Source organism: Manis pentadactyla, chromosome 14, assembly GCF_030020395.1.
Source record: "Manis pentadactyla isolate mManPen7 chromosome 14, mManPen7.hap1, whole genome shotgun sequence".
In the NCBI taxonomy this organism is placed as follows: Eukaryota; Metazoa; Chordata; class Mammalia; order Pholidota; family Manidae; genus Manis; species Manis pentadactyla.
This window is the reverse complement of record NC_080032.1, coordinates 18,085,627-18,111,854: the sequence shown is the minus strand read 5'-3', so window position 1 is coordinate 18,111,854 and position 26,228 is coordinate 18,085,627. Positions and strand designations below refer to the sequence as shown.

Sequence of the window (26,228 nt, the reverse complement as noted above, 5' to 3'; positions counted from 1 at the left end):
TTTACCCTAAGAACGCAGCAATCAAGTTTGAGAAAGACAGATGCACCCCTATGTTTATTGCAGCACTATTTACAATAGCCAAGAATTGGAAGCAACCTAAATGTCCATCAATAGATGAATGGATAAAGAAGATGTGGTACATATACACAATGGAATACTACTCAGCTATAAGAAAAGGGCAAATCCAATCATTTGCAGCAACATGGATGGAGCTGGAGGGTATTATGCTCAGTGAAACAAGCCAAGCGGAGAAAGAGAAATACCAAATGATTTCACTTATCTGTGGAATATAAGAACAAAGGAAAAACTGAAGGAACAAAACAGCAGCAGAATCACAGAACTCAAGAATGGACTAACAGGTACCAAAGGGAAAGGGACTGGGGAGGATGGGCGGGTAGGGAGGGATAAGGGGGGGAGAAGTAGGGGGGTATTAAGATTAACATGCATGGGGGGGTAGGAGAAAAGGGAGGGCTGTACAACACAGAGAAGGCAAGTAGTGATTCTACATTTTGCTATGCTGATGGACAGTGACTGTAAAGGGGTTTATAGGGGAGACCTGGTATAGGGGAGAGCCTAGTAAACATAATATTCGTCATGTAAGTGTAGATTAGTGACATCAAAAAAAAAAAAAAAGGGCAGTTCCTGTGTGGTAACCTCCAACGAGTTCTACACAAGGGTATAAAGGGCATATAAAAGTGTAGGCAAAGGGTCTGTTTGTGTTTATACAGAGGATCAAAGCCTAATTGGGCTACCCCGAAAATGAACTAAGATACGATATGAAAAAGAACTTCCAACATCTGCACTCTCTGGAAGACTCATGCCAGAAGATGATCATCAAAAAACCCCAACAAAGATCCACGCACTGCTACAGCTGTAGATGCACTCATCCCACCAGTTCCTGGACTTGCCATGGGAATGAGGAAGGAGATATCTAAGCTGGCCTGTGCATACAGTAAAACAACAAAATTGGACTGGATCTATACTGTTGGAACTCAACCAAGAATTTGGAGAAGTGCAAATTGTAGCGCTCCAAAGTCTTACAACTACAAACTATTTATTGTTAAAAGAACATATGGCATGTGAACAGTCCCCAGGAATGGGTTGTTTTAATTTGTCTGATTTCTCTCAGACTGTTCAAGTTCATTTGGACAATATCCACCATATCATAGATAAGTTTTCACAAATGCCTAAGGTGCCTAACTGGTTTTCTTGGTTTCACTGCAGATGGCTGGTAATTACAGATATGCCTTGGTTATGTAACTATACTCCTATTATGTTAATGTGTGTGTGCAATTTAAGTAGTAGCTTAAAACCTATACATGCTGAAGTTACTCTACAAGAAGATATATCAAAGAAATAATCAATCTTCCCATGTTTTCTTCCGCCTGCTACTTCTATAGCTTTTCTTCTTCCTTCCTAATTACAACCCTTAAATAGAATTCGTGCCTCATATCAAATTTACCGAGTATCATAATTCTTCCAAGTGGTAAAGATACCTCAAGACAAATGCTGGGCATAGAAGCCACAGGGCATAAATATGCAAAGAAGTAAAAAGCTAACTTTTTCAAACAATAAGGCTTCTCTCTCACTTACCAACTTCACATTTCCCTGTATGGCCCCGGAAGATGACTGGTTAGCCAGAGACGGGTAAGATTCCTCAAGGGAGGAACAACCTAAGACAGGCACAGTCGCAGGGGGGCCATCAGGTGAGAAATTGGGGATCAACAGAGGTGAGGCTTAGAACCTCACCCCCCCGTTCTGAGAGAAATCTTCTGCATACGTGGATGTTTTATTGCCCTGGTCTAGCTTGGATTAACACATAGTCTACAGGCACACACCTGATCATCTACATGTGCTCTCTTACAACACTAAACTATGTTTTCTACCTTTATCTTGTATCTACCTACCACTTCAGCATTTTATTAAAAATAATAATAATAAAGAGAAAAATGTGGTATCCACATATAAATCAAGTATAAAAACCAAATGAGTATTCATATTTGAACTGACTGTTTATAGTTCATAATGCATGAGCAAAACCGAAAGTTTCTGTGATGACTGCCCTTGTACTGTTCACTATGTAACTTATTCATTATGTAAGAATTTGTTCTACATGTAAAAACTTGTTTGTTATGCCTCAGAAGATTGGAGACTGACAAAAATTAGGCTTGGGGTGGAATAATGATTGTGCATTGAGCATTGACTCCCCTATACAGAATTTTATTGTCGTTAACAACCATTTGATCAATAAATATGAGAGATGCCCTCACAAAAAAAAAAAAAAAAAGGACAGACTTCCAATGGTAAAATAAATTAGTAACCAGGATGTAATGTATAGTATAAGGAATATAGTCAAGATATTGTAACAGCTTGGTAGGGTGATAGCTGGAACCTAGAATTATGTATATAAATGTTCTACCACTGTGTTGTACACTTGAAACTCATGTAATGTAATACTGTGTGTCAACTACCCTTCAATAAAAAATAATTATTAAAAAAAAAAAAAAAAAAAAAAAAAGATTTTCAGATTAATGCTATAATAGGGCTTAGGTGCTTCTCAATTGCAGTGATGTGAGATAATATTCTAGCTTCAAAAAAATTAACGTGAGACAGGAGCTTATAGACTGTAAATGCTAAAAACCCTTGGCAGGAGACAAAATAAGACAATATAAAAGACACTAAAAACAGTCCCAGGCTATGTTAATAAAATTTGCAGAAGCAAGGAGTCAAGAGCAACAGGGAAAAGCTATACATGAATAACCATAATTTAGAGGCACATTTGGTGGGGCCCTCAAAGGAAGGCTTGGTCTTTCTGAGTTTTTTTTAAGCTCTTTAAAAATATTTAATTCTCATGACAATGGTTATATGTGGCTGTGGAATTTTGCAATTCTTAAACTCTAACAAGCAACTATTTTCATTTTTTAGTTATTACTAGAATAATATAAGTCTCTAGCTTAATGAATATATATATATGACACTTAATCTAAGCTTCATTCTTTAGAACTTATCATATTAATGCTACATGCTTTGCATTTCCAAAGACCATACTCTTTGTCCACATCATTCACCAAAATATCTAAACAAAACCTCAATAATAAGTCATTGTGGCATAAGGCAGTACAATTCCTATGAGCAACATTTACTCGTGGCAGCTGTGCACCACAAATGAGCATCTAGACAGTGTACAGGTATTGCTTAGTACAAGCACCAATCATCCTACAAGGCAGTTCAGCATCTTTTATACATCTTGGGCCCACAGTAGAGAAAAATGGACCAAAAAGAATTTCTGTGTACCTCTGGATCACTAGAGGAGTCCTCTTGTTAGAAGTTACTTCTTCATATCTTCCTTTGCTACTAAGCATGCACTCTCCTCTCTAGTAAGCCATGTCTTTGCTTGAGACATCATTGTGGTATGTCTTTGTTACTGCTGTTTTCTTCTAATTCTACCCCATGTTATCCAAGCTTAAGATTTGTCAAAACCCATTTAACTTCATGAATCTTTCCTCTTCACTAAAACCCATATCAATAACTCTCAGTTTTCACCTTTAGTGCTTATTAACTATTTCACAAACCAAGACTCTAATCATACAGTATCTTATCTCTAATTGCTTTAAGTGTATATGTCTTAACTTCCTAACAGTACTACGTTCTTTGGCAAAACTTTGTCAAGTTACTTTACTCACGTCCACTAAATACCAAAGTAAGATCATTAAAAAAAAAAAAAAAAAAAAAAGAAAAACTGTTAGAAAAGCTACTCAGAATATAGATAACCAAGCAAATAAATACTAAAATTAGTAAATCTGGTAGAAAAAAGGTTTAGAGTGAATATAGAACACATTATTGCTTTCAAATAGTTAATAGTCCTATATGCATCTACTTGGATTGATCTTCAACATCTCATCACTATCTACTAAGTAAAACAAAGCAATGGAACAATGGGGAGAGTATATGTACCACTTGATATACTATATATATAGAAAAGGGAAATATATACACACCCTTGCATATACCTGCAATAAACTAATCTCTGGAAAGACAAAAAAGAAATAGGCAATATGATCTGCTGGAGAGAAACTGGCTGACTGGACAGTGCATGGAAAAGAGACTTAATTTTTCACCTCTATCATTTTGTACTGTTTAAATTTTATATTATATACATGTATTTACCATTCTAAATAATTTAAATAGAATAAATAAAATATAAATTAAATAAATTAATTACTTAGGTTGCTGAAAAGATTTTCAGATGTGTACATTTTAGTGAATTAACAAGATTAAAATGCTCTGTGGTGTATATGATTTATTACAATAAAGACACACTCGTCCAATCATTTGAGTAACTATAGAGATTCTAAATGCTGGACCCTGTACAACTTTGTAATTACATAAATTTCTGTCTTAAACATTTATTTATAATCAATATTTATTTCTTCATTAAATCTGTAGTATTAATCTTACAGCATGAAGAATTGAGAAAAACAGCAGATGTGAAAGTAAAAATGGCTGGATTTGGGTCCTCCACTTTCTAGCTGTCTGGTTCTCAGGTAATCACTTACCATTATCTAGACATCAATTTTCCTCTTAAGGGCAAAGGTCAGCAAAGTTAGGCCCATGGCCAATCATCCTGTCACCTATTTTCTTTTGAGAGGTGGGGGGTAAATAAAGCTTTACTGAAATAATCTATGCTTATCTACTTACATATTGTATACGATGACCACTTCCAACCATAGTACAATGTCTTGACAAGACAAGACCTGACTCATTTTGACAGAGACCATATGCCCAGCAAAGCTGAAAATATTTACAATCTAGTCCTTCACAGAAAAAGTTTACCTAACCCTGTCTGGGTAAAGTGCAGACAAGCCACATCTACATTGAAATTTTTTTAAGTATAAATATATAAAGTTACATTCCAAGCAGGCATCAGGTCAAAACTATTTTCAGAATAACGTGAAGACATTATTTATCTTTTTCATTCTGATTTTCTCTAAGTGCACAATGGAGATTTCCAGAGGCTACATGACATGTGATGTCACAACAGATTACATGCAGGAGACAAGAGAATACAGCTGTTTTCCCTTAAGCCAAACATTAAAAGATTTGCAAAAATAGTGCCACTCTTCTGACTAAATATTTTTTCTTTTAAAAAATTGTTGTTTTAGTTAAAAAAGGGTTATCTGTGTTAACATATAATGGGTTTATTTTTGTTATTTTTTAAAGTCACAAATACTTTACCCTTTCTCAGTTTTCTTTACAGTAAATATTAAGTATAACCTACATAAACAAAAGCTATCTTCGGTGCTCAATAATGTTTATGGGTGTTTTAAGACCACAAAGTTCCATAATCTTCTGTATTATAGCTCTAGTACATTATAGTAGCATGATTATGGCCTACCAAAACAGTCTATACACTTGGCAAGGTTTAGATAAACACAGAGTAGAGAGTCTATCAGGACAATCAATGATACCACCACCACCCAGCAGGCAGTTTAAGAAAGAGAAAAATTTGACAATTTTAACTAGAAGCTCCCTGGGGTACTAAGAAATTTTATTCAAAACTTCGAAATAAGGCCAAAGGAGGACAGCTTGTCCTTTAATGTCATACAGGGGAAATGCCATCCAAGGATTATCTAGTACCTCATTTCCCCAAGTGTACATCAAAGCACCCAAGGAACACTGCAGCAAATTCACAGGGATGTGAAGGGATATTTTAAATTTGGGGGTGAAACAAAGCAGCCTCTGCCAGAGACTGCAAACTACAAGCTCAAGGTAGTCCACAACATTAGACTGTACTGCATTGCTTGCAATGAAGTCAAATCTTGTGAAAGCGGTTTTCCAGTCAAGACACAGACATAAAGTAAAATCAATATGGACAGGAAATGGAGTAGTGGCATCTAATTGGATTCCAAGGTTTTGAAAAGTTGCATAGTGCCCAACAGGCATACACATCCTATTAATAAGCAATTGTGGTTATTTAAGAATAAAATACATTTTATTCTTTCCATTTATGTGCATTATTTGCTTAAAAAGCTGTAAGTTGTAGGTCCATACTTATTACTATAAAAACTAGCTACTCAAAGGCTCACCAAACTGATTTTAACATCTTACCTGTTTTTTCACTAATTAATGAGTTCGTTAAAATGTTTGTCATTTGTTCATTTTATATTTGCATTAGAGTCCCAACTTTATCTTTCTGTAAATTATACTTTGGTATGCTGAAGTTGTCCTTGTCCAGTGTTTCTAGAAATAACTCAATTTTAAAAAGATAAATTTTAAAGATTTCACTAGCCAACCATCAAACACTGTAGAGTGACATATGTAGAGGAAGAAATTAAGTACCAAAAAGACTCCGTGTACTCTCTCATGTTCAAATAAAAGATATATTTAGGTGTAAGAATACAATTAGACTATCTCATAATTCTAGATGGTTTTCTGCATTTTCTAATATTTTACGAATACATTCAATCCTTTTGTAAACCAAAAAAATACACAGATTTTTAAAAAATGTTTGGGATGATTTATGAACACATTCTTCATAAAAGCATTATTAATGAAAGCTTTAAAAAGTGAATGAGTAATATGGAATTAAATTACTTCCAAGGAAACATTTTAGCATTATTTAGTAAGTAGAGGGCTAAGAACAAAAGAACAAATGACCACATTTGTACAATTAGGAACTTTTAATGCCAGACTACACCAGTGAACTAAAAATACAGACAATAATTCATTCCACTCTCCAGCTCCCACTTACATTTTTCTATTATTTTTCACTCCTTGTTAAACGTTCTTATCTAGATCACCCTTCTCACTTTAAGCTACAGAAGTGATAAATGTGTTTAAGGAGAAAGAACAGGAAAAACTTTCTCCCTTTTTGGTACTCTTAAGAGGAATGGTAGAGAAAAAAGCAAGGTAAAAAGCAAGAACATAAACATGTTTCTAGATGTGTTGAATGATACCCATCCAAATAAGAAGAAAATTCTGGAAGCGTTTGGTTTGTAAAGAGCTTCCTTCTCTCCTCATCTAATAATTGTGACTGCTGATACATTTCTGTCTGGATTGCTTTTCACCTATGCTGCCTCCTTGCATTTACACAGAGTAGTTCCCTCATTTTACTTCTAAAGACAGTGATTTAACACTACTTAGAATTCTCTCTTAAATAGGAAATATCAAAACTAGACTACCACACTTGGAGTATTGTTAATAGTCAAAGGCCTCTTTATAGATGTGGTACATATACACGATGGAATACTACTCAGCCCTAAGAAAGAAACAAATCCTACCATTTCCAACAACATGGATGGAACTAGAAGGTATTATGCTCAGTGAAATAAGTCAGGCAGAGAAAGACAAATACCAAATGATTTCCCTCATTTGTGGAGTATAACAACAAAGCAAAACTGAAAGGAACAAAACAGCAGCAGACTCACAGACTCCAAGAAGGGACTAGTGGTTACCAAAGGGGAGGGGTGAAGGAGAGCAGATGGGGAGGGAGGGAGAAGGGGATTGTGGGGTATCATGATTAGTGCACATGGTGTGTGTGGGGTCATGGGGAACACAGTGTAGCACAGAGAAAACAAGTAGGGACTCTGTGGCATCTTACTACACTGAAGGACAGTGACTGCAATGGGGTATGGGAGGGGACTCGATAGTAAGGGTGAATATAGTAACCACATTGGTTTTCTTGTGAAATCTTCATAAGAATGTATATCAATGATACCTTAATAAAATAAAATAAATAAATAAATAAGTAAATAAATAGGCCTCTTTATAACTACATATGCACCTGAGACCAAAATCAAACCTATGAAAATACCTCGTGTAAAGGGGGTGAACTTTAATGGAAGTTCGATCATCTGCTTTTAATGCATGGTTTGCATAAAATACAGGACTTTAATGAATGTAATCAACACCAAATGAAAATACCTGAAACAAAGGACCTACATAGAGTACTACATTCCTCCTTCAAGAGCTCAGACATACAAGGTGCCAATGTCCCAAATGAAGGCTTCACCATGATGCACTCGAAATAATTAAAGAGCTCTGAAACCTGGAAAGTTTAGTTTATAGATAAGCAAAGCACAAATACAAAATTCTTTGTTCTACAGCATCTGAAAAACATACACTGTATTGTACTTCAAACACTGAGCCACCAATATATCCATAATATCCTTCAATTGAAGAACCCTCTGGTTTGAAATGTACTTAACCAGTATTTTATAGTCTTCACTGGATATTTTTAGCACCATGTAAGGTTGGGGAAAATATGAGGCCTTGCCAGTATAAAGTGGTGTTCCTTTAGTAACTTATCTTTTGAACCCACAAAACACACTTAAAATGATCAAGGAATAATACAAGACAGTAATATTCAATTTAATACTTGGTCATAGTCATGTGTTCCAAACCAGTACTGTAAGTTTTTAGAGACTGGGGTAAAGAGAGGGCTGCAGAAATAAAGTTAGAAAGTAAAAGCATATAATCCAAATTTTTCCATTTTCACATACTGAGTGTTTAAGGGGTATCACAGTGTCTTGTTCTTTCCCTAAGGAACTCTAGTTCAGCATGGTATTTCTTTTTGACAGTCTGACTAAGACCTAGAAATACTACTAATTTAAGTTCACAAAAAATCATTAGCAGAAGAAAATTATTTCAGAGATGTGAACCATCCTCTGATAGAAAGCTTAAATTCTAGACTTTGAAATTATAAATAAGAAACAATGGAGGGGAGGTGACATGCTATACTAAAATTGATACAATGCTTTAAGACCACTGAGACAAAGCTCAAAATTCTCCAGCTAGCGGTCCCGTTTTTCTTTCAGTGAAACATGCATTCTACACAGTCAATTTTTAATCTCAGCTAATTTAGCCCAGTCTTAAATTATACATACTAAGATGTTCCTTTGCTCTCTTATATTCTCAGTACCAGGTAACACTGTGTAGGCAATACTGGTTGATTTCAGCAGTACAGAACAATCCTTCAAATGTTGCCCAGCAATGCTCCCTCAAGCTCTTCTGTGTACAACTAGTCGGAGAGGTTAGCCCTCCTTCTTCCTATGAGGAATGTCAAGAACTCAAAACGTGATAAGGTTGTTTCTACTTAACAAGAATTGCAATTTGTAGACTAGCAATGGGAGACAAAATTCAACAGGGTTAAAGTATGCTTTCTACTAGGGAACACCTGAACTAATGTAACCATTGTAAAAAGGCCAACTGCACAAACTTGAACAAACCGCTCAACAGTAAATAATACTAAGGAAAAAACTCATGTAAAACTGGTAGTTACACGGATAAAAGATTTCAAGTCATTTATAAAATACAACATTTTAAAGGATCACATTTTAAGATAAGAATGGTAAAGAATGTTTTTGTTTTAATGGCAAAACTCAGTATTTTGTTTTATGTTAGATGACTTTTAGTTCCTCGTTTTCCACCTTAATCCTGGAACAAACTAACCAGATTTACAATGGAAGCATTATGTTCCATTCAGCTCAACCAAACCTGTAACATCCTTTGTACTAGCAATTGTAGTATATGTTGAGTAGAATACAAGGAAAAATAATGATGCATGCTAGACACTAAAATAGGTATAATTCTTTTGAAAGATATAGGAATGGGAAAGCAGGAAGGAGGCTAAATCCTTATTTCCTTCATACAAATTTGGGAGAAGAATAAAATTTTTTAATGAACAAGAATAATAGTAAAAACATACTATTGATAAATAAAAAGCTAGATACATTTTTCTGATAATATTCCTTTATCTTAAAAAAAAAAAAAGCAGTTCCTGTGTGGTGATCTCCAATAGGTTCTTCACAATGGTATAAAGGGCAGATCAAAGTATGGGCAAAGGGTTTGTTTGTGTTTATACAGAGGATCAAAGTCTAATTTGGCTACACAGAAAACGAATTAAGATACTATATGAAGAAGAACTTCCAACATCAACATCCTCTGGAAGAGTCATTCCAGAAGATGATCATCAAAAAACTTCAACAAAGATCCTGGTGCTGTTGCAGTTGTAGCTGCATTCATCCCACCGGTTCCTGGACTTGCCATTGGAATGAAGAAGGAGATATCTAAGCTGGCCTGTGCATACAGTAAAACAACAAATTTGACTGGATCTATACTGTTGGAACTCAACCAAGAATTAGGAGAAGTGCAAGTTGCAGTGCTCCAAAATCGTGTGACTATAGACAATCTACTGTTAAAAGAACATATGGGATGTGAACAGTTCCCAGGAATGGGTTGTTTTAATTTGTCTGATTTTTCTCAAACTATTCAAATTCAGTTAGACAATATCCATCATATCATTGATAAGTTTTCACAAATGCCTAGGGGACCTAACTGGTTTTCTTGGTTTCATTGGATATGGCTGGTAATTGTAGGTCTGCTTTTGTTATGTAGCTGTATTCCTATTATGTTAATGTATGTGTGCAATTTAATTAGTAGTTTAAAACCTATACATGCTGAAGTTACTCTACAAGAAGATATGTCAAAGAAATAATCAATCTTCCCATGTTTTCTTCCGTCTGCTACTTCTATAGCTTTTCTTCTTCCTTCCTAATTACAACCCTTTAGTAGAATTCATGCCTCATATAAAAAATTACCGAGTATCATAATTCTTCCAAGTGGTAAAGATACCTCAAGACAAATGCTGGGCATAGAAGCCACGGGGCATAAATCTGCAAAGAAGTAAAAAGCTAACCTTTTCAAACAATATTGCTTCTCTCTCACTTACCAACTTTACATTTCCCTGTATGGCCCCGGAAGATGACTGGTTAGCCAGAGACGGGTAAGATTCCTCAAGGGAGGAACAACCTAAGACAGGCACAGTCGCAGGGGGGCCATCAGGAGAGAAATTGGGGATCAACAGAGGGGAGGCTTAGAACCTCACCCCCGCTGTTTTGAGAGAAATCTTCTGCATCTGTGGATGTTTTGTTGCCTTTGTCTAGCTTGGATTAATACTTAGTCTATAGGCACACACCTGATCATCTACATTTGCCCTCTTACAGCACTAAACTATGTTTTCTACCTTTATCTTGTATCTACCTACCACTTTAGCATTTTATTTAAAAATATATATAATAATAATAATAATAAGGGAGAAATGTGGGATTCACATATAAATCAAGTATAAAAATCAAACAAATAATCATATCTGACTTGATTGTTTATAGTTCATGATGCGTGATCAAAACCGAAAGTTTCTGTGATATGACTGCCCTTGCACTGTTCACCATGTAATAACTTGTTCACCATGTAAGAACTTGTTCGTTATGCTTCAGAAGATTGGAGACTGTTGAGAAATAGACTTGGAGTTGATTAATGATTGTGCATTGACTCCCCTATACAGAATTTTATTGTTGTTAAGAACCATTTGATCAATAAATATGAGAGATGCCTTCTCAAAAAAAAAAAAAAAAGAGAACAAAGAATAATGGAGAGACATTTATGGAAAGAGTCAATATCAAAAATATGTCAATTCTTCCAAGTTTATCTATAGATTTAATAAAATCTCAGTAAAAAAAAAAAAAGCTAGAAAAATTGCCTCAGGGGAGCAGCTCAAAGAGAGATCAAAGCTAATGAGTTGCCAGAGATGACAGGAAGGGTGGGGGAAAAAAAAGAACATGAACAAAAGAGAAAAGGAGTTCAGACCATGTTAGAAACTGGGAAGGGCAATTCCAGTCGAACAAAAAGGCTTCTCCTGGGGAGCAGGAATGCCAGATGAAGTTCGGGTGGGTAACATGCTAAAGGCAGCTGACACCACATTATGTTCTTATATGGGAGAGTGCCTCATCAAAAGTAGTCTAACAGAAGTGTACATAGGGTAGACTGACTTCTAACAGGAGAAACTGAATGAAGTCAGAAGACGGCCATGGGCAGAAGACTGTAACAGACCAGATACTAACAATAACAAGGAGGAGCCTTCAGTTACATAAATGAATATTTCATCTTAACACAGCTTTCCATATTCCTTAGCCATAAATATTAAAACACTTGAACCTCACACAACTATTAATAAAAACCTAAATGAAGTACATTATCACTACTGTGAGGTTCTCAGATATAAATTCAATACTTCCTACAAACCACACTGGTTTTTTTATAGTATTCTCTAACATTCCACATACACCAAAGAGGTAAACCAAATGATTATATAATATATTATGTACTATCCAAATTTTTTCCTTTAATCCCATAAAAGGTTGGCAACAAAACTACAAAGCTAATAAGCAAGATATTTCAAACTCATACTAGAATCAAGGTGCTTACATCGTATCTTAAAACATTAAGTAAAGAAAAGTTCTTCAAAAATAGAAAATAGATCTTGTCACTATTTCAGGGGTAAAATATACTACATGACATTTCTTATATAGCATATTGCTGCTATGTAGGAAGACATAGTAGAAATAAAATCATTTAATGCAAATCATGCATGTAAAAAATGACTTAAAAATACCTAAATAGCAAGATTCCTCCAGTTCACAAAATTACCAAAAACATTAAATAAGTATTTAATTTTTTCTAGATATTACTACTTCCATCTCCACTACTAGTAGCAATCAACCACCATTAAAACAACTACCACGTTAGGTTCTTTGCTAGCCACTTTATTTACACTATTTTAGTCAGTTCTAAAGGATCTCCACTCTTAAAAAAAAAAATACACAAACCTACACTTAGTAGTTTTCAGTATAGGGAAGTTTATTTATATAATCTTCTTAACATTTTAAATTATATTTCATTAAATTGATGAAGGGAAAATATTTGGAAGAAAATTATATGAAATCAACCAAAAAGCAACACTCATAAATCTTCTTTTAAGAAATGAACATTCTTGTCTCATGGGGAAGAAAAAATGTCTTGAAATCTAACTCTATTCCATAATGCTTTCCCCTTACTGCCAACACATTACACAGATGCCACAGTGAAGACATTTGATTTAGATCTCTGGTCACACCTTTCAAAGAAAGACCCCTATTTGGTTTGGTCACTTCCTGGACACACCTTCCTCTTATTCTCCTGTCTCATTTCTCATCCTTCCTCACTCCCTTAAAGGAAATTAATAAGGACTGTTCAGTAATGACTAAGGACAAGGCTTTATATAAATGTCAACTCAGAAAAGAAATAATATAGACCTTTCATGCCTTTTTATTTTAAAAAGATGTAATGTTTATAAATTTTGGATATGAGTCTATAAGCATTAATACTTTTTAAAAAATATACACCAAAAAATTTTGAAGAAAATTTATATCACTCAGACAGTGGAATTTCTGAGAAAACCAATGTCATTTCTTTAATCAATTAAGTAAAATATTAAACTGAAAGTCTCCCAATATCTTGAGACATTTGGGGTTGTCACAAGTGAAGGAGGAGGGTGCTACTGGTATTGCACAGGCAGAGGTCTGGGATGCCACTAAGCACCCTACAATGCACAGGACAGTCCCACAACACACAATTATCCAGACCATCAAGGGAATCGTGATGAGGGTGAAAAACTCTAAACTAAAAGAAGCAAGAAAATTTGGCTGCTAGCAGCCACAGGTGAGAAAAAGTTGGGATTTTAAGCTCAACTAAAGTTAACTGTGTACTTAAAAAACAAACATAAAAACACATCAACGTTCTTCAGAAAATACAACAGAATACAGAGTCTATATCATTTACAATGTTCAAAATATAATTCAAAATTATTCAACAGATGAAGAAACAGCAAGATCTAACCCATTCTCAAGAAAAAAAGACAATGGAGATAATCCAGGTGTTTTATTCAAGATTTTAAAACAATTATTACAACTATGTTTAAGAACACAAATGAAAATGTTAATGATGTGCTAATGTGTTAATAATGAATTAAAAAAACAGGAAATATTAGCTGAGAAAATGAAGCAAAAAATATCCAATAGAGATTGTGGAACTGAAAATTACCACATCAAAAATAAAACATACTTTTGTCAATTATTCTTACTTTTAGTACTTCTGTTGGAATCTGCCTTCTTTTATCACCTGTAATGATTTTCACTAAATCTTAACTATTATTTTAAAAACTAAACAGCGGTGAAAAGTATGATATATTCAAAACCAATCAGTTGATATTACAAAACCAATGGTTCACTTAAGAAATGTATGGTGGTAATAATCAACTTTTAGGCTCAATAATCTAAGTAGCAGGAATTAAATGGTACACTATACAAAGAAATTATAAATAATAATCTCAAGAGTCACATTATTTTTATGCCACTCTGGAAAACTATTTTATAATTAGTGTGGCTGAAACTTTCCAACTTAAAATTAAGAAAATGTCCCCATGTCCTTCACAGCCTACAAATAAAAACACAAAAAAATGATGTGTAAATTTTAAAAATGGTAATATAATAAAACCAGAAGCAGTCATTTCTCTTAGACATGTCTGTTTTTAACTTGCTGTAAAACTTCCCACGTGCTATTGAGATGCTATGAGAAATTAGGAGTGAGAGTTACCTTCCAGGCATATACATTTGTATACTTTTTCTGAACTCTAAAACACTTCAACAAATTACCCTGAATTAATAAACTATTTTACAAAGCAGGTGAAATATAAGCATTCGACTTAAAATGAAGCTAATTTCCAGAATAATCAATTTAATTAATCTACAAGAATAGCCTATTCATTATACTGCAATATACTCCTATGGTGCTTATATTCAGTTCTGAAAGTTTACATGATGGGAAAATCTTACTATGGACAACATCCTAAATGAGACGAGAGGTATGAGCAAACTGACAGTACCTCCCCTTCATGTTACCAAAAGGTTAATCATTTCAACCTCCATTCATTCATGTCCTGACTCAACTGTTTTTTCCAAGTGGCCTTTAGCTAAGACATCTTCAACGAAGTAAAAACATATAGTCAGCTATGTTATAAAATTGAAGAGCACCTCAAATTAACTCCTATTTGGTACCTAAACTTCCCGTCCCCTCTTTCTAATATAATTATGAACATCATTACTGAAGTTAACACAATCGCCTTCTCCAAACACATTCTTTAAAATTTTCAGATGCTTTGGAAAAGTAACATCAAATCCCTTCTATTGGTAAATAAAGGTGTTACTTTCTGCTTACAGAAGAACCAAATGCTTCTGATGATAAAGGAAGAAGGAAAGATTATACATGCACATGAACATATACATGCACAAGTACATGTATTTGGGACATGTCTAAACAACAATCTTCCTAAAATCAGAGAATCTGAAAAATGCAAGACATTCTCGAAATAATAAATGCTAAAACTAAAGTCCAGACGAATTCAGTTAAGTCCCACAAGGTCAAATAGTTAATGGAAGATCATTCATATTTCTGAATGGATAGTCTAGGGAACAAGGAGAGCTCTGTTTCCAGTTTTGTTTCAGTCCTCTAAGCAGGAATTTTAAAAAGGAATTATAACAACAATATTCCCCCAACCTCTCTAGTATATTAAAAAAACATGGCATATCTCCTACTGCACAAATATTTTGCTGTTAAACTTCCCACATGCTATTGAGATGCTATGAGATTCTATATATTTAAACATTTTATTTTCATATGAAAATCAATTATTCATGTTGAGGATGTAAGTTTTTATTGCATACTTTTTAGATCACTAAAAGCAAAAATAAAAGACAGAAACTAATGATAACTTTAGGTTTAGAAAAAAAAAGTAAAAGAGCTACCTAGAAAGCATATAAAACATTACCTCTGGTTGAACTGGTCCTTGAAATTTCCCTTAAGTGTCTGGTACAGAAAAGACACTTTTTAAAACCATAGACAGTATCACTTAGTTTTATTACAGGCTCTTAGTAAATGTTTGTCTCCTCTCCTCCCCAGATGCAAGTTTTTCACTTGGCAGTTATATGTAACGAATACAGCAAGAACTCTACATTCAGTATCTTCATTTCAGCTCCCATTTGTACCTCAAGCTAATGCCATCTGAAATTCACTGCTCCATGAACAGTTCATATTATGGTCACCATGACTATATTGTCACCAAATCTATTAGTCCTTTTAGTATGTATTTCACATGGCCTCTAAGGCAGACACAGCTGATTCATCTTGAAACTTTAAAAATCTATGGTTTGGGTGACACCAGTCCTCCTGGGTCTCATTTCTCATTGACTTTCCTTAGTCTCCTTTATGTATTCCTCTTTCTCTACCCTTCGTGTAAATCCTGATGCCTACCAGGACTCTAACCTCATCCTCTTCTTACTTTCCACACAATTCCCAAATAATTCAAGTGACAAAATATATAGTATCTTTTGATACATCTTTTATTAAATTAGCAGAAAATGCTTTGTTTTATAGATCTAAAAACAGTAAAAAACTGTAAAACCATTATGCATGATTATATAAACCAAAATTGTGCCATTAACTTCTAACAGATTTTGATCAGCTACCCCTTATGAACAGATATGTGGCAAAAGGCACCACATAGGCAAAGTAAATATATGAAGAAAACTGAATAATTATCACCAATGATTCTTATCTCTCTGGATACTTGGAAGAGATTCCCTTTACCTTTCACTCCATATCTGCTTACATGTCTGTTTTTCCTCTAGACAAGGGATCCCTTCTCCTGCCTTTTCATCTTTGCATCTCTAGATGGATACACAGATGGCTTTAACAGCAAAGCAAAGAGGAGGATGGGAAGAAAAGTGAGAGATGAGGGAAGAGATGGAAGGTATGTTTTAGAGTGCTAAAAATATTCTCCTACATCAAAACATTTCATTTTGTTATACAAAATCCTTTTTTTGCTACTAAAATAAAAAGATAAAGGACTTTTCTTGAGTATGTACGTTGGTAGCATAAGACTATAAAAAAGAAATTAATGAAATAATCCTAGGTTTAAGAGTAGAGAAAATATCCAGATGAAACAACACAAAAGCAGTCAAAATTAACATAGTTCCAATTATATGTGCATGCGCGTGTGTGCATATCTGTCAAGAGAACATACAAAAATAATTAGAATATGTGAAAGTATGTGAGGCTGTATCTGGAGCATCACCCAAAAGCAGGGCAGGTTTGCCTAAGAATCAGAAAATGCACTAGCAAGTTGGTATTTGTGTTAACTTAGCTGCCTGTACACCTGATACCAGAAAAGATCAAAGGTCCAAACTGTTATTTGGGGCAATCAATTATTTTGCTAGAAGTGGCATTCAAAGACAAAATATATAGAGATCAAATTCTGTGGTATCTTGAATGTGGGCTGAAACTAGACTAAATTAGAAAATAAATACCTTTCCAGTACAAAGAATCTCCATGACTGGGATAATTTCTGAATTATTTTAAAATAATATATTTTTCATAGGTTTGTTTTAAGAATATTCTGGAAGCAAAGGCTTTTTCAAGTTCAATATACTTTAGAAGCCAGAAATTTTCTATGTTTGATATTAGTTGTCAATTCTTTAGGACAAAGCCAAACTTCTTTCCTACTTATTATATCCCAAGGATATGAGTAATAAAAGATATGTCACTATAGAGAAGAAATGATAACAATAAATTTCTTTAATCTTTGGATAAAAGAAAAAATGATAATAATAAATTTCTTTTATCTTTGGACCTGCCTAGTTATTTATTTGTATATATTTATTTAGTTTTGCATCAATACAGAGGGAAATTATAGCTCAAGAAATATCATGCTATTAATCCAAGAGGTGAAACCTATTCATCATATATTCATTTGTCACCACTATTATAATTACTTTGGCTCTATGTAAAATATATAGTGTGTTAAATCATATTTTTAATCTATTGAGCAAAAGTATCTATATGCTAGCATAAACTTACTTCATGTTCAGAATACTATTTTTCTAAGTATATTTTTACTTGTATCTAATGGCATCAAATAAAAGCATTTCTAAAAATATTAATTTGTACATACAATTTGTTTAGCACTTGGTAGCAAATTTTCCTCTTTACTGGTCACTAAATTGATATGCGCACACAAAATATTTAAGCTTAAAGAAAATTAGTTTTTGCCTTTTCTCAACTAAATTTTAAACCAGCCAGATAAATTATCTAATTTAATCTTCACAATAACCCTTTAAGAAAGTAATTATCAACTCATTAACAGGAAAAAAGAAGTTCAGCTCAGAAAAACTACACAACTTGTCTAAAAAGAAAATAACTTGTAAAGAGAGGTATAGGATGTGGTTCCAAATCTTTTAGTCCTAAATACCCTCTTCCAAAGTGTGAACTCTGTCCATCCAAAATGACTTGACTACTGAGATCCTATTTCAACATGCAACAAAAGGCTCCATTTTCTGCCCAGAGAATAAAAATGGAGAAAGTTATTACACCTAATAAAGTTTTATTTTAGAAAATGCCAACTTTTCTACATTGTATTTTTGGTTTTAAAATTTCTATAATTTTTTAAAATGTCTTCACAGTTCTTCAAAATCATTAACATTTCTATATAACAATAAAGTTCCACATCCAATCATGAATATAAAACCTAAAAATAAAAAAATAACTCAATTACATTGCTCAGAAATCAGCAGCCTCCCAATTTCACAAGGTCAAATATATTGTATGTATTATTTATATCTGGCTTGCTAAACTTAGGAACTTTTAGAATCTAAATGAAGTAAAAAGACATATAAACTATATAAAATAGATGGATAACTACACTTGACTTTTAAATATTTTCACTATTAAAATACTAATTGAAACTCCTTCAATCCCTATTTTATTTCTACATTTCCTCTTCATCCTCAAATCCCTGTCAAATCATCATTCAAACACCTATACATATTGGTTAAAAATTTTAGGACTAGGTCCTAAATTTATCAGTGACCAGATGTGAGACTGCACTGTAAGCATGGAGAGGCATACTAAGAATGTTAGAAGATGTATGAGCTAAAGTAATCAATCCCATATATAACACTTCAGACTCATCAACTTTATAAAAGCCAAAACTTTAACTGCTCAGAAAATCTAACTCCTTTATAAATTTAAGGAAAACACTAAGATTAATTATATCCATGGAACATACACGTTAGGCCAAACCAATATAAATTTTTTAAAAAATTATTCTCCATCAATCAAATCAATAGTAAACAGAATCATACTTTTTTATACACTCATGTATACTGGTACCTTTTTAAAAGCATTATTATCCTTTTCAGGCAAACTTTGGTATACATAATATCCACTTTCTATTTAAATATAGTTTTTTATGAATCCTAAAGGACTTTAAATATACTAAAAATGGGAAAATATTTCAAGGTAGTTCGTGGTAATTTGGCGGGGTAGGGGGGAAGTCAGTCCCTAATTTATATTTATCTGAGATCCCAACTTTCACAAGTAAGGTTTGGTTAATGGCAAGATTCCACAATCACTTGATCAAAGCTTTAAGACACACAGGTTGGAGAGGAAGCTGCTAATTAAATCTCTGGTAGGAACATGAAGTTAAGAAAGTAAAGGTTCCAAAAGAGGCAGGAGTTGCCAACTGAAATTCTGGCAAACTACCCTAGAAATTTAAACTTAAGGCTACCACAGAAGGCTTCAAGAGCTCTTATCTGCAGCCAAGAGAGCTGGAACCCTTAGCCTGGGGCAAGTTCACAAATAATAAAACAGAATCAAGATTGTGTGCCCTGTTCTTCGGAAATAAAATAATCACCACCAACTCGTGATTCCAATTAAATCTATACTATGTTCAGAGGTAAGTAAATATTTGATTTTGAGGGTTGTTTTTATTTCTGGTTTGACTGATGTGAAACTCCATGCTTGTTTATTATCATGGTCTTCCTTTAAAGGCATGTATATAATAAATGACAGTCAAAAGTGTAAGATTGTTTGGAAAACTAATTCACAGTCCAGGTTTGTCAACTGTCAAGTATACATTGACTGACTTTTAAGGTGTATCAATCAATGCTATAAATACTGTCACCATTTGAATTCACTTTACTGTTTTTAAAGTTATGCCATCTAACACTTTAAGGAAGAAACATATAGAAGAATAATGAAAAATTTAAATTGAATATTTCAATTCCAAATAGTAGGACAGTAAGAGGCTTAGACATGTGTTACTGATAATCTTTCTAGTTCAACTTTTAATATTCACAAAAATGTAATAACACACTATTTAATAAAAAGGGGTTCCAGGAATCTCTTTTAGTACATCTAACCTACTGAAAATACATTAAAAAGCTTCCCCCACCCACCTCTTCCCCAAAGATAGTTGTGGTCAAGCAAAAAGAAACCAAAAAACCAAGAGCATTCTAAAGACTCACCTTTTGTTGACTGGCTTCTCATCCTTTTCATAGGGACGAACAAACCATTTCCCGATCCTAACGAAGTTCTTATCCATTAGGCACCTACAATAATTACAACAAGAATTACTTTTAGAGTTTCAATAACAGATCAGCAGGTCACTGAATCAATTATCACAGTTGAGATACACCACTGAAAATAAAAAGCACCTCCAGTTTTTTAACTGTCAAAATGTTTCCTTATTTAAAATGTTCACATTGAATTTACTGAAAGAACTTCTGGCTCTGGGAATAGATTTTTATTATATATTATTCTTGCACTTATAAAAAAATTAACTAGTTAGTGTATTTCTGAAACATCTGAATTATCTCAAATTGAATCACACCTCTGCATTACTTCAAGTCTTGTTTCTTCAAGAATGAATGCAGGCAACATTTCTTAAAAGTACCTTGAGCAATATTTTTCCAAGCCACCGACACCCATTTTGCAAATTTTAATGTTGGCTCTTTCTTGTTTGGCATGTGATAGGAAATCTTTTAGCAGGGATCTCAGTATCAAAAGCCTAGCAGAGCCTTTTCTACTTAGGTTTTTGTAGGTATGATAAAGCACTTGAGTCATGGCTTTGCAAGAAAACAAGAAATCTGCAGTCATTTCTTCAATAACAAGTGTTTGTTTTCTTCACACCTAAGTTGTGCCTTGCTTCTCTTTCCATGCCTTTTTGTATACACTGTTTGTGTCAAATCAGAGTAATCTTTCTGAAGACATGTTAAATGGCAATTGAACTCAAGTTATATAGTACCAAAAATGCACAAAATTCAATTGAAGTGACAACAATATAGACAGCTATGACCAAGTTAACTTGTATGCAGGCAAGTGATGACTATATCATACCTGCCATCTGGCTAGTTGTGAGATGCCATCATTTGTAAAGAGTATCCCTGATTTTAAATAATAAAAATCTGAGAGAAAAATGTGCATTTTAAAATTGATGAAATACAGTAATCTCTAATGTTATTCAATGAAATGACACATACTGTGTAGAAAACCTGTCAGAAATCAGGATGTGATTCTTCTACACGAGGGTCTACTTACCAGTGAAAGAGCTGTATAGCAATGCTTTATGCAATATTCAGGCAATTCTGCATGTGACTTTTACCTCTGTAATTTCAACACCATCAAAGAAGATGGAAACAATTCAAATCTTCACCCAACTCATTACAGTTTAGATGGATTAGTAAATGGCAATAGTTTCTGTTGGTCACAATGGAACTCGCTATGGGCAGAGCCACTTGGGAGCACTGATTCATCAAAAAGTCACTGGCTTCAACTGGCTTCATTTTGAAAATGAAATTCTACAATAGTCTTCCTTGTTACAATGAAGGAAATCATTTTCAAAGTAAACCCATCTGTTTTCCTTAGATTATAAATTAACTTGCAAATTAGAGTTTAAGACTATGTGCTCCCTTAAGGCTAGAATAGGAAATACAGAGTACCCAGTAAGGTAAAAGTACTCGAGAAACAAAACTTGAGTGGATGCTTGTGGAAAAAGCATCTCCACAGTTTATTCCCCAGCTAAGAGAGTAAATTTTATTTTTAAACTAGACTACATGTATGTAGGTATTTCCTCTGAAAACCTCTAGTGTTTGGTATCGGTTTGCTTCCTCCATTAATACTGCCAATACTTCTACTAGAATCAGTACTACCACCACCTCACTTGATCACCAGGTACAGTATATCATTTAATTACTGTAATAATTATATGAAAAAGATGTTACATGTCAATTTTTCTACATGAAGAATGTCACCCAGACAAGGTCACCCAGCTAATCAACAAACAGCAGACCTGGGATTAAAACAAAGTATATCTGATCACAGAGCCAGAATATTTAACTATTACCATATCCTGATACTCATGCTGTCACTTTCTCAATTCTTTTCTCATTTTTAAAGTCTAGATGCATCCTGTAATTGATGGGTCTACTTAATGTTTCTTTAGTCTCCAAAAGTTGTTATTAAATTGAATGTGTATCTTAAAATTGATATTGCTTAGGATGAAAGCAATTGGATATGTAATGTGTACAGAATCACATCAAACACTAAACACTGTCTTCTACTGACACACATCCTCACTTAATAAATACCACTTTAAATAAAGTAGTCATTCCCTCACATATGTCTTGAAGGTCAGAATTCAAAAGAATCATTTATTCAATAACAGAGAAAATGACATGAATCTATAGTTTACAGGAAGAAAAACCCAAGGCTTTAGACAGTATAATACAAAAGAAAAGCAGATAAAATATCTCTGCATAAAGGACAATCTGTAAAAGTTTGTTTTAAAACCCTTGTACTTCTATGAAGTAAAAGAAACAGATTATATTTGCTGATTTCATTCTAGAATAAACAAGCAAGGGTTTGGGAGTGGTAGAACAGTGCCTAAACAAGACCACTCAAGCACAAAAGCACAAGAAAAAAAACCAATGAAGTGCTGAGAGTCTAACTCTTTGTGCTAATATATCTCCTGGAGTTCCCACTACAGATCATATTTCTTTGTCAGGCAATATCAACAAGAGGTTATTATCACTAACACATAAAACAGCCATGGAAACTACTGATCCTTCAATCTGAAACCATGTGGTTCCAAATGTAAGCCATAAATGACTTAAGTGATTTTCAACTGTCAATCAGGTTGTATGGGATCAGCAATTCCCTGCACACTGAAAGGAAAACATGAGAACATGGAATTGCTGAATGAATTAATGTTTTCACTTAGTTTTCTAAGTACTGGATTTCTAAGTACTAAGTACTCTGCATAAGGGAGCAATCACCAGTCATGTTGTCAGCAGCGATATGGCAGAAAGCAAGGTCACTAAGTCCCTCAGAGAAGGCTGGGACCAAATGAGTAGAGTTGCTCCTTTTCTCTGCCCTGACCCCCAACCCAACAGAGAATTATTTGCTGAGTTATATAGAGATGGGTAAGTATGAGGGAAAAGTTTCTCTTTACTCAAGAAACAGGTAAAAAAAAATCAGCAACTAGGACTATAAATTTTTACACCCTTCAGTCTCCTAAGGCTCAACAAGGGCTGGTCCACAAGACAAACTTCTCTCACTTTCTCTCTCCCTTTCTCTTTCTCTCTGTCACTCACACACATATATACACACACACTGTACACACAGAGAGACAGGGATATAGATACACAGGGATCCTCCAAGACCAGGCAGTACAAAAAGTTATTTCCACTTGGTACATTAAGTTACGGGAGGAAATGAGAAAAGAGGGGGTATGTTCTACTACCTGACTGATATGTGGGACTACACTAAAGTACTAATAAACCCTTGGTTCTCAATCATTTTTGGTTCATGATTCTATACTTTTTTTTTTAATATAAGGGAAACTATTAATAAACTCTTTCTCCTGAAAATACATGGAAGGACAAAACACTGCATACAATTCCAGAGGGATGATGAACTCTCTAAACCAGATCCTTCAGTAACAACTTCCATACTAAATACTACCATGAATCACTACCAACCATGCTTTGGCCTGGAATCCTTCTCTTATTCCACTCTATCCCTTCCTCCTCTAATTTAAATCTGTTCATCTTTCCTGCCCTAGATGAGCCTGCACAGCACTGTAACAATTACAAACCAACACTTTCACTGCTGAGTTATAATGATTCAGTTCTATGGCTCAAAACTATGAGCAATCTAAGGGCAGACACATTATCAGTATTATTTACTGGCAACATTCAACAAATATTTACACATCTATTATGTAATATGCTTTATGTTCTGCTCTATACTAGTAGGTGCTCAGAAAGTATCTGAGAAATGAATGGTATACACCAAGTAGTGTTTTCCTATTCACAATATGATAATATTGTTGTTCTTATTTGTAGCCACTCATCATGGGCAGCTCCATACTGACTTGAATTTTCTTGCATGTATGCATGTGCTACTGCTAGTGAGACTCAATGTCTGAAGGAGAAAAAACCTACATATTTCATTTCTTTATAGCCCATCACCTCTCCAGTCTAAAACCACAGGAGACACTCATCAACTAGGGAATCACAGAGATGCTAAAAAAGGTTTAGAAACACTAGCACTACTGGCCATATGCTTTAATTATACTTGAAGAACAGAATTAAGCAAATATTTTTAAGAGATAATTCTAAGGTATAAAAACTAAAGAACAGATGGACCTAACAGACATCTACAGAACTCTACACCCAAAAGCAGCAGAATACACATTCTTCTCAAGTGCACATGGAACATTTTTCAGAATAGACCGCATACTAGGCCACAAAAAGAGCCTCAGTAAATTCAAAAAGACTGAAATTCTACCAACCAACTTCTCAGATCACAAAGGTATAAAACTAGAAATAAACTGTACAAAGAAAACAAAAAAGCTCACAAACACATGGAGACATAACAACATGCTCTTAAATAATCAATGGATCAATGACCAAATTAAAACAGAGATCAAACAATATATGGAGACAAATGAAAACAACAGCACAATGCCCCAACCTCTGTGGGATGCAGCAAAGGCAGTTCTAAGAGGGAAGTATATAGCAATCCAGGCCTATTTAAAGGAGGAAGAAAAATCCCAAATGAATAGTCTAAATTCACAATTATTGAAACTGAAAAAAGAACAAATGAGGCCCAAAGTCAGCAGAAGGAGGGATATAATAAAGATTAGAGAAGAAATAAATAAAATTGAGAGGAATAAAACAACAGAAAAAATTCATGAAACCAAGATCTGGTTCTTTGAGAAAATAAAATAGATAAACCCCTACCTAGCGAGACTTACTAAGAAAAAAAGAGAATCTACACACATAAACAGAATCAGAAATGAGAAAGGAAAAATCACACCAGACATCACAGAAATACAAAGAATTATTAGAGAATACTGTGAAAATCTGTATGCTAACAAACTGGATAACCTAGAAGAAATGGACAACTTTCTAGAAAAATACAACCTTCCAAGAAGACTGACCCAGGAAGAAACAGAAAATCTAAACAGAACAATTACCAGCAATGAAATTGAATCAGTAATCAAAAAACTATCCAAGAACAAAACCACCAGACCAGATGGATTCACCACTGAATTTTATCATACATTTAGAGAAGTCATAATACCCATTCTCCTTCAAGTTTTCCAAAAACTAAAAGAAGAGGGAATACTTCCAAACTCATTCTATGAAACCAGCATCACTCTAATACCAAAACCAGGCAAAGACACCACAAAAAAAGAAACTACAGACAAATATACCTGATGAACACAGATGCAAAAATACTCAACAAAATATTAGCAAACCAAATTCAAAAATACATAAAGAGGGATCATACAACCATGATCAAGTGGGATTGATCTCAGGGATGCAAGGATGGCACAACATTCGAAAATCCATCAACATCATGCACCACATCAATAAAAATAAGGACAAAACCACATCATCATCTCCATTGACACTGAAAAACCATTCAACAAAATTCAACATCCATTCATGATAAAAACTCTCAACAAAATGGGTATAGAGGGCAAGTACCTCAACATAATAAAGGTCATATATGACAAACCCACAGTGAACATCATACTTAACAGTGAGAAGCTGAAAGCTTTTCCTTTAAGATCAGGAACAAGACAAGGATGCACACTCTCCCTTCTTTTATTCAACACAGTACTTAGAGGTCCTAGCCACGGCAATCAGACAACACAAAGAAATAAAAGGCATCCACATTGGTAAGAAAGCAGTTAAACTGTCCCTCTCTGCAGATGACATGATATTGTACATAAAAACCCTAAAGAATCCACTCCAAAACTACTAGAACTAATATCTGAATTCAGCAAAGTTGCAGGATACAAAATTAATACACAGAAATCTGTTGTATTCCTATACACTAATGATGAACTAGCAGAAAGAGAAATCAGGAAAATAATTCCATTCACAATCGCATCAAAAAGAATAAAATACCTAGAAATAAACCTAACCAAGGAAGTGAAAGACCTA

General features: G+C 34.1%; 1 protein-coding gene across 3 annotated transcripts in view; it reads right to left on the bottom strand.

The window, feature by feature from the left end:
• MED13L (mediator complex subunit 13L) overlaps window positions 1–26,228 on the bottom strand; it is a 322,750-nt gene that overhangs the window by 111,236 nt on the left and 185,286 nt on the right. For all 3 annotated transcript variants that reach the window (XM_036929473.2, XM_036929474.2, XM_036929475.2), the window contains one exon: window positions 20,235–20,318. In XM_036929473.2, coding sequence (XP_036785368.1) covers window positions 20,235–20,318 — 84 coding nt within the window. The remainder of the gene's footprint in view (window positions 1–20,234; window positions 20,319–26,228) is intronic.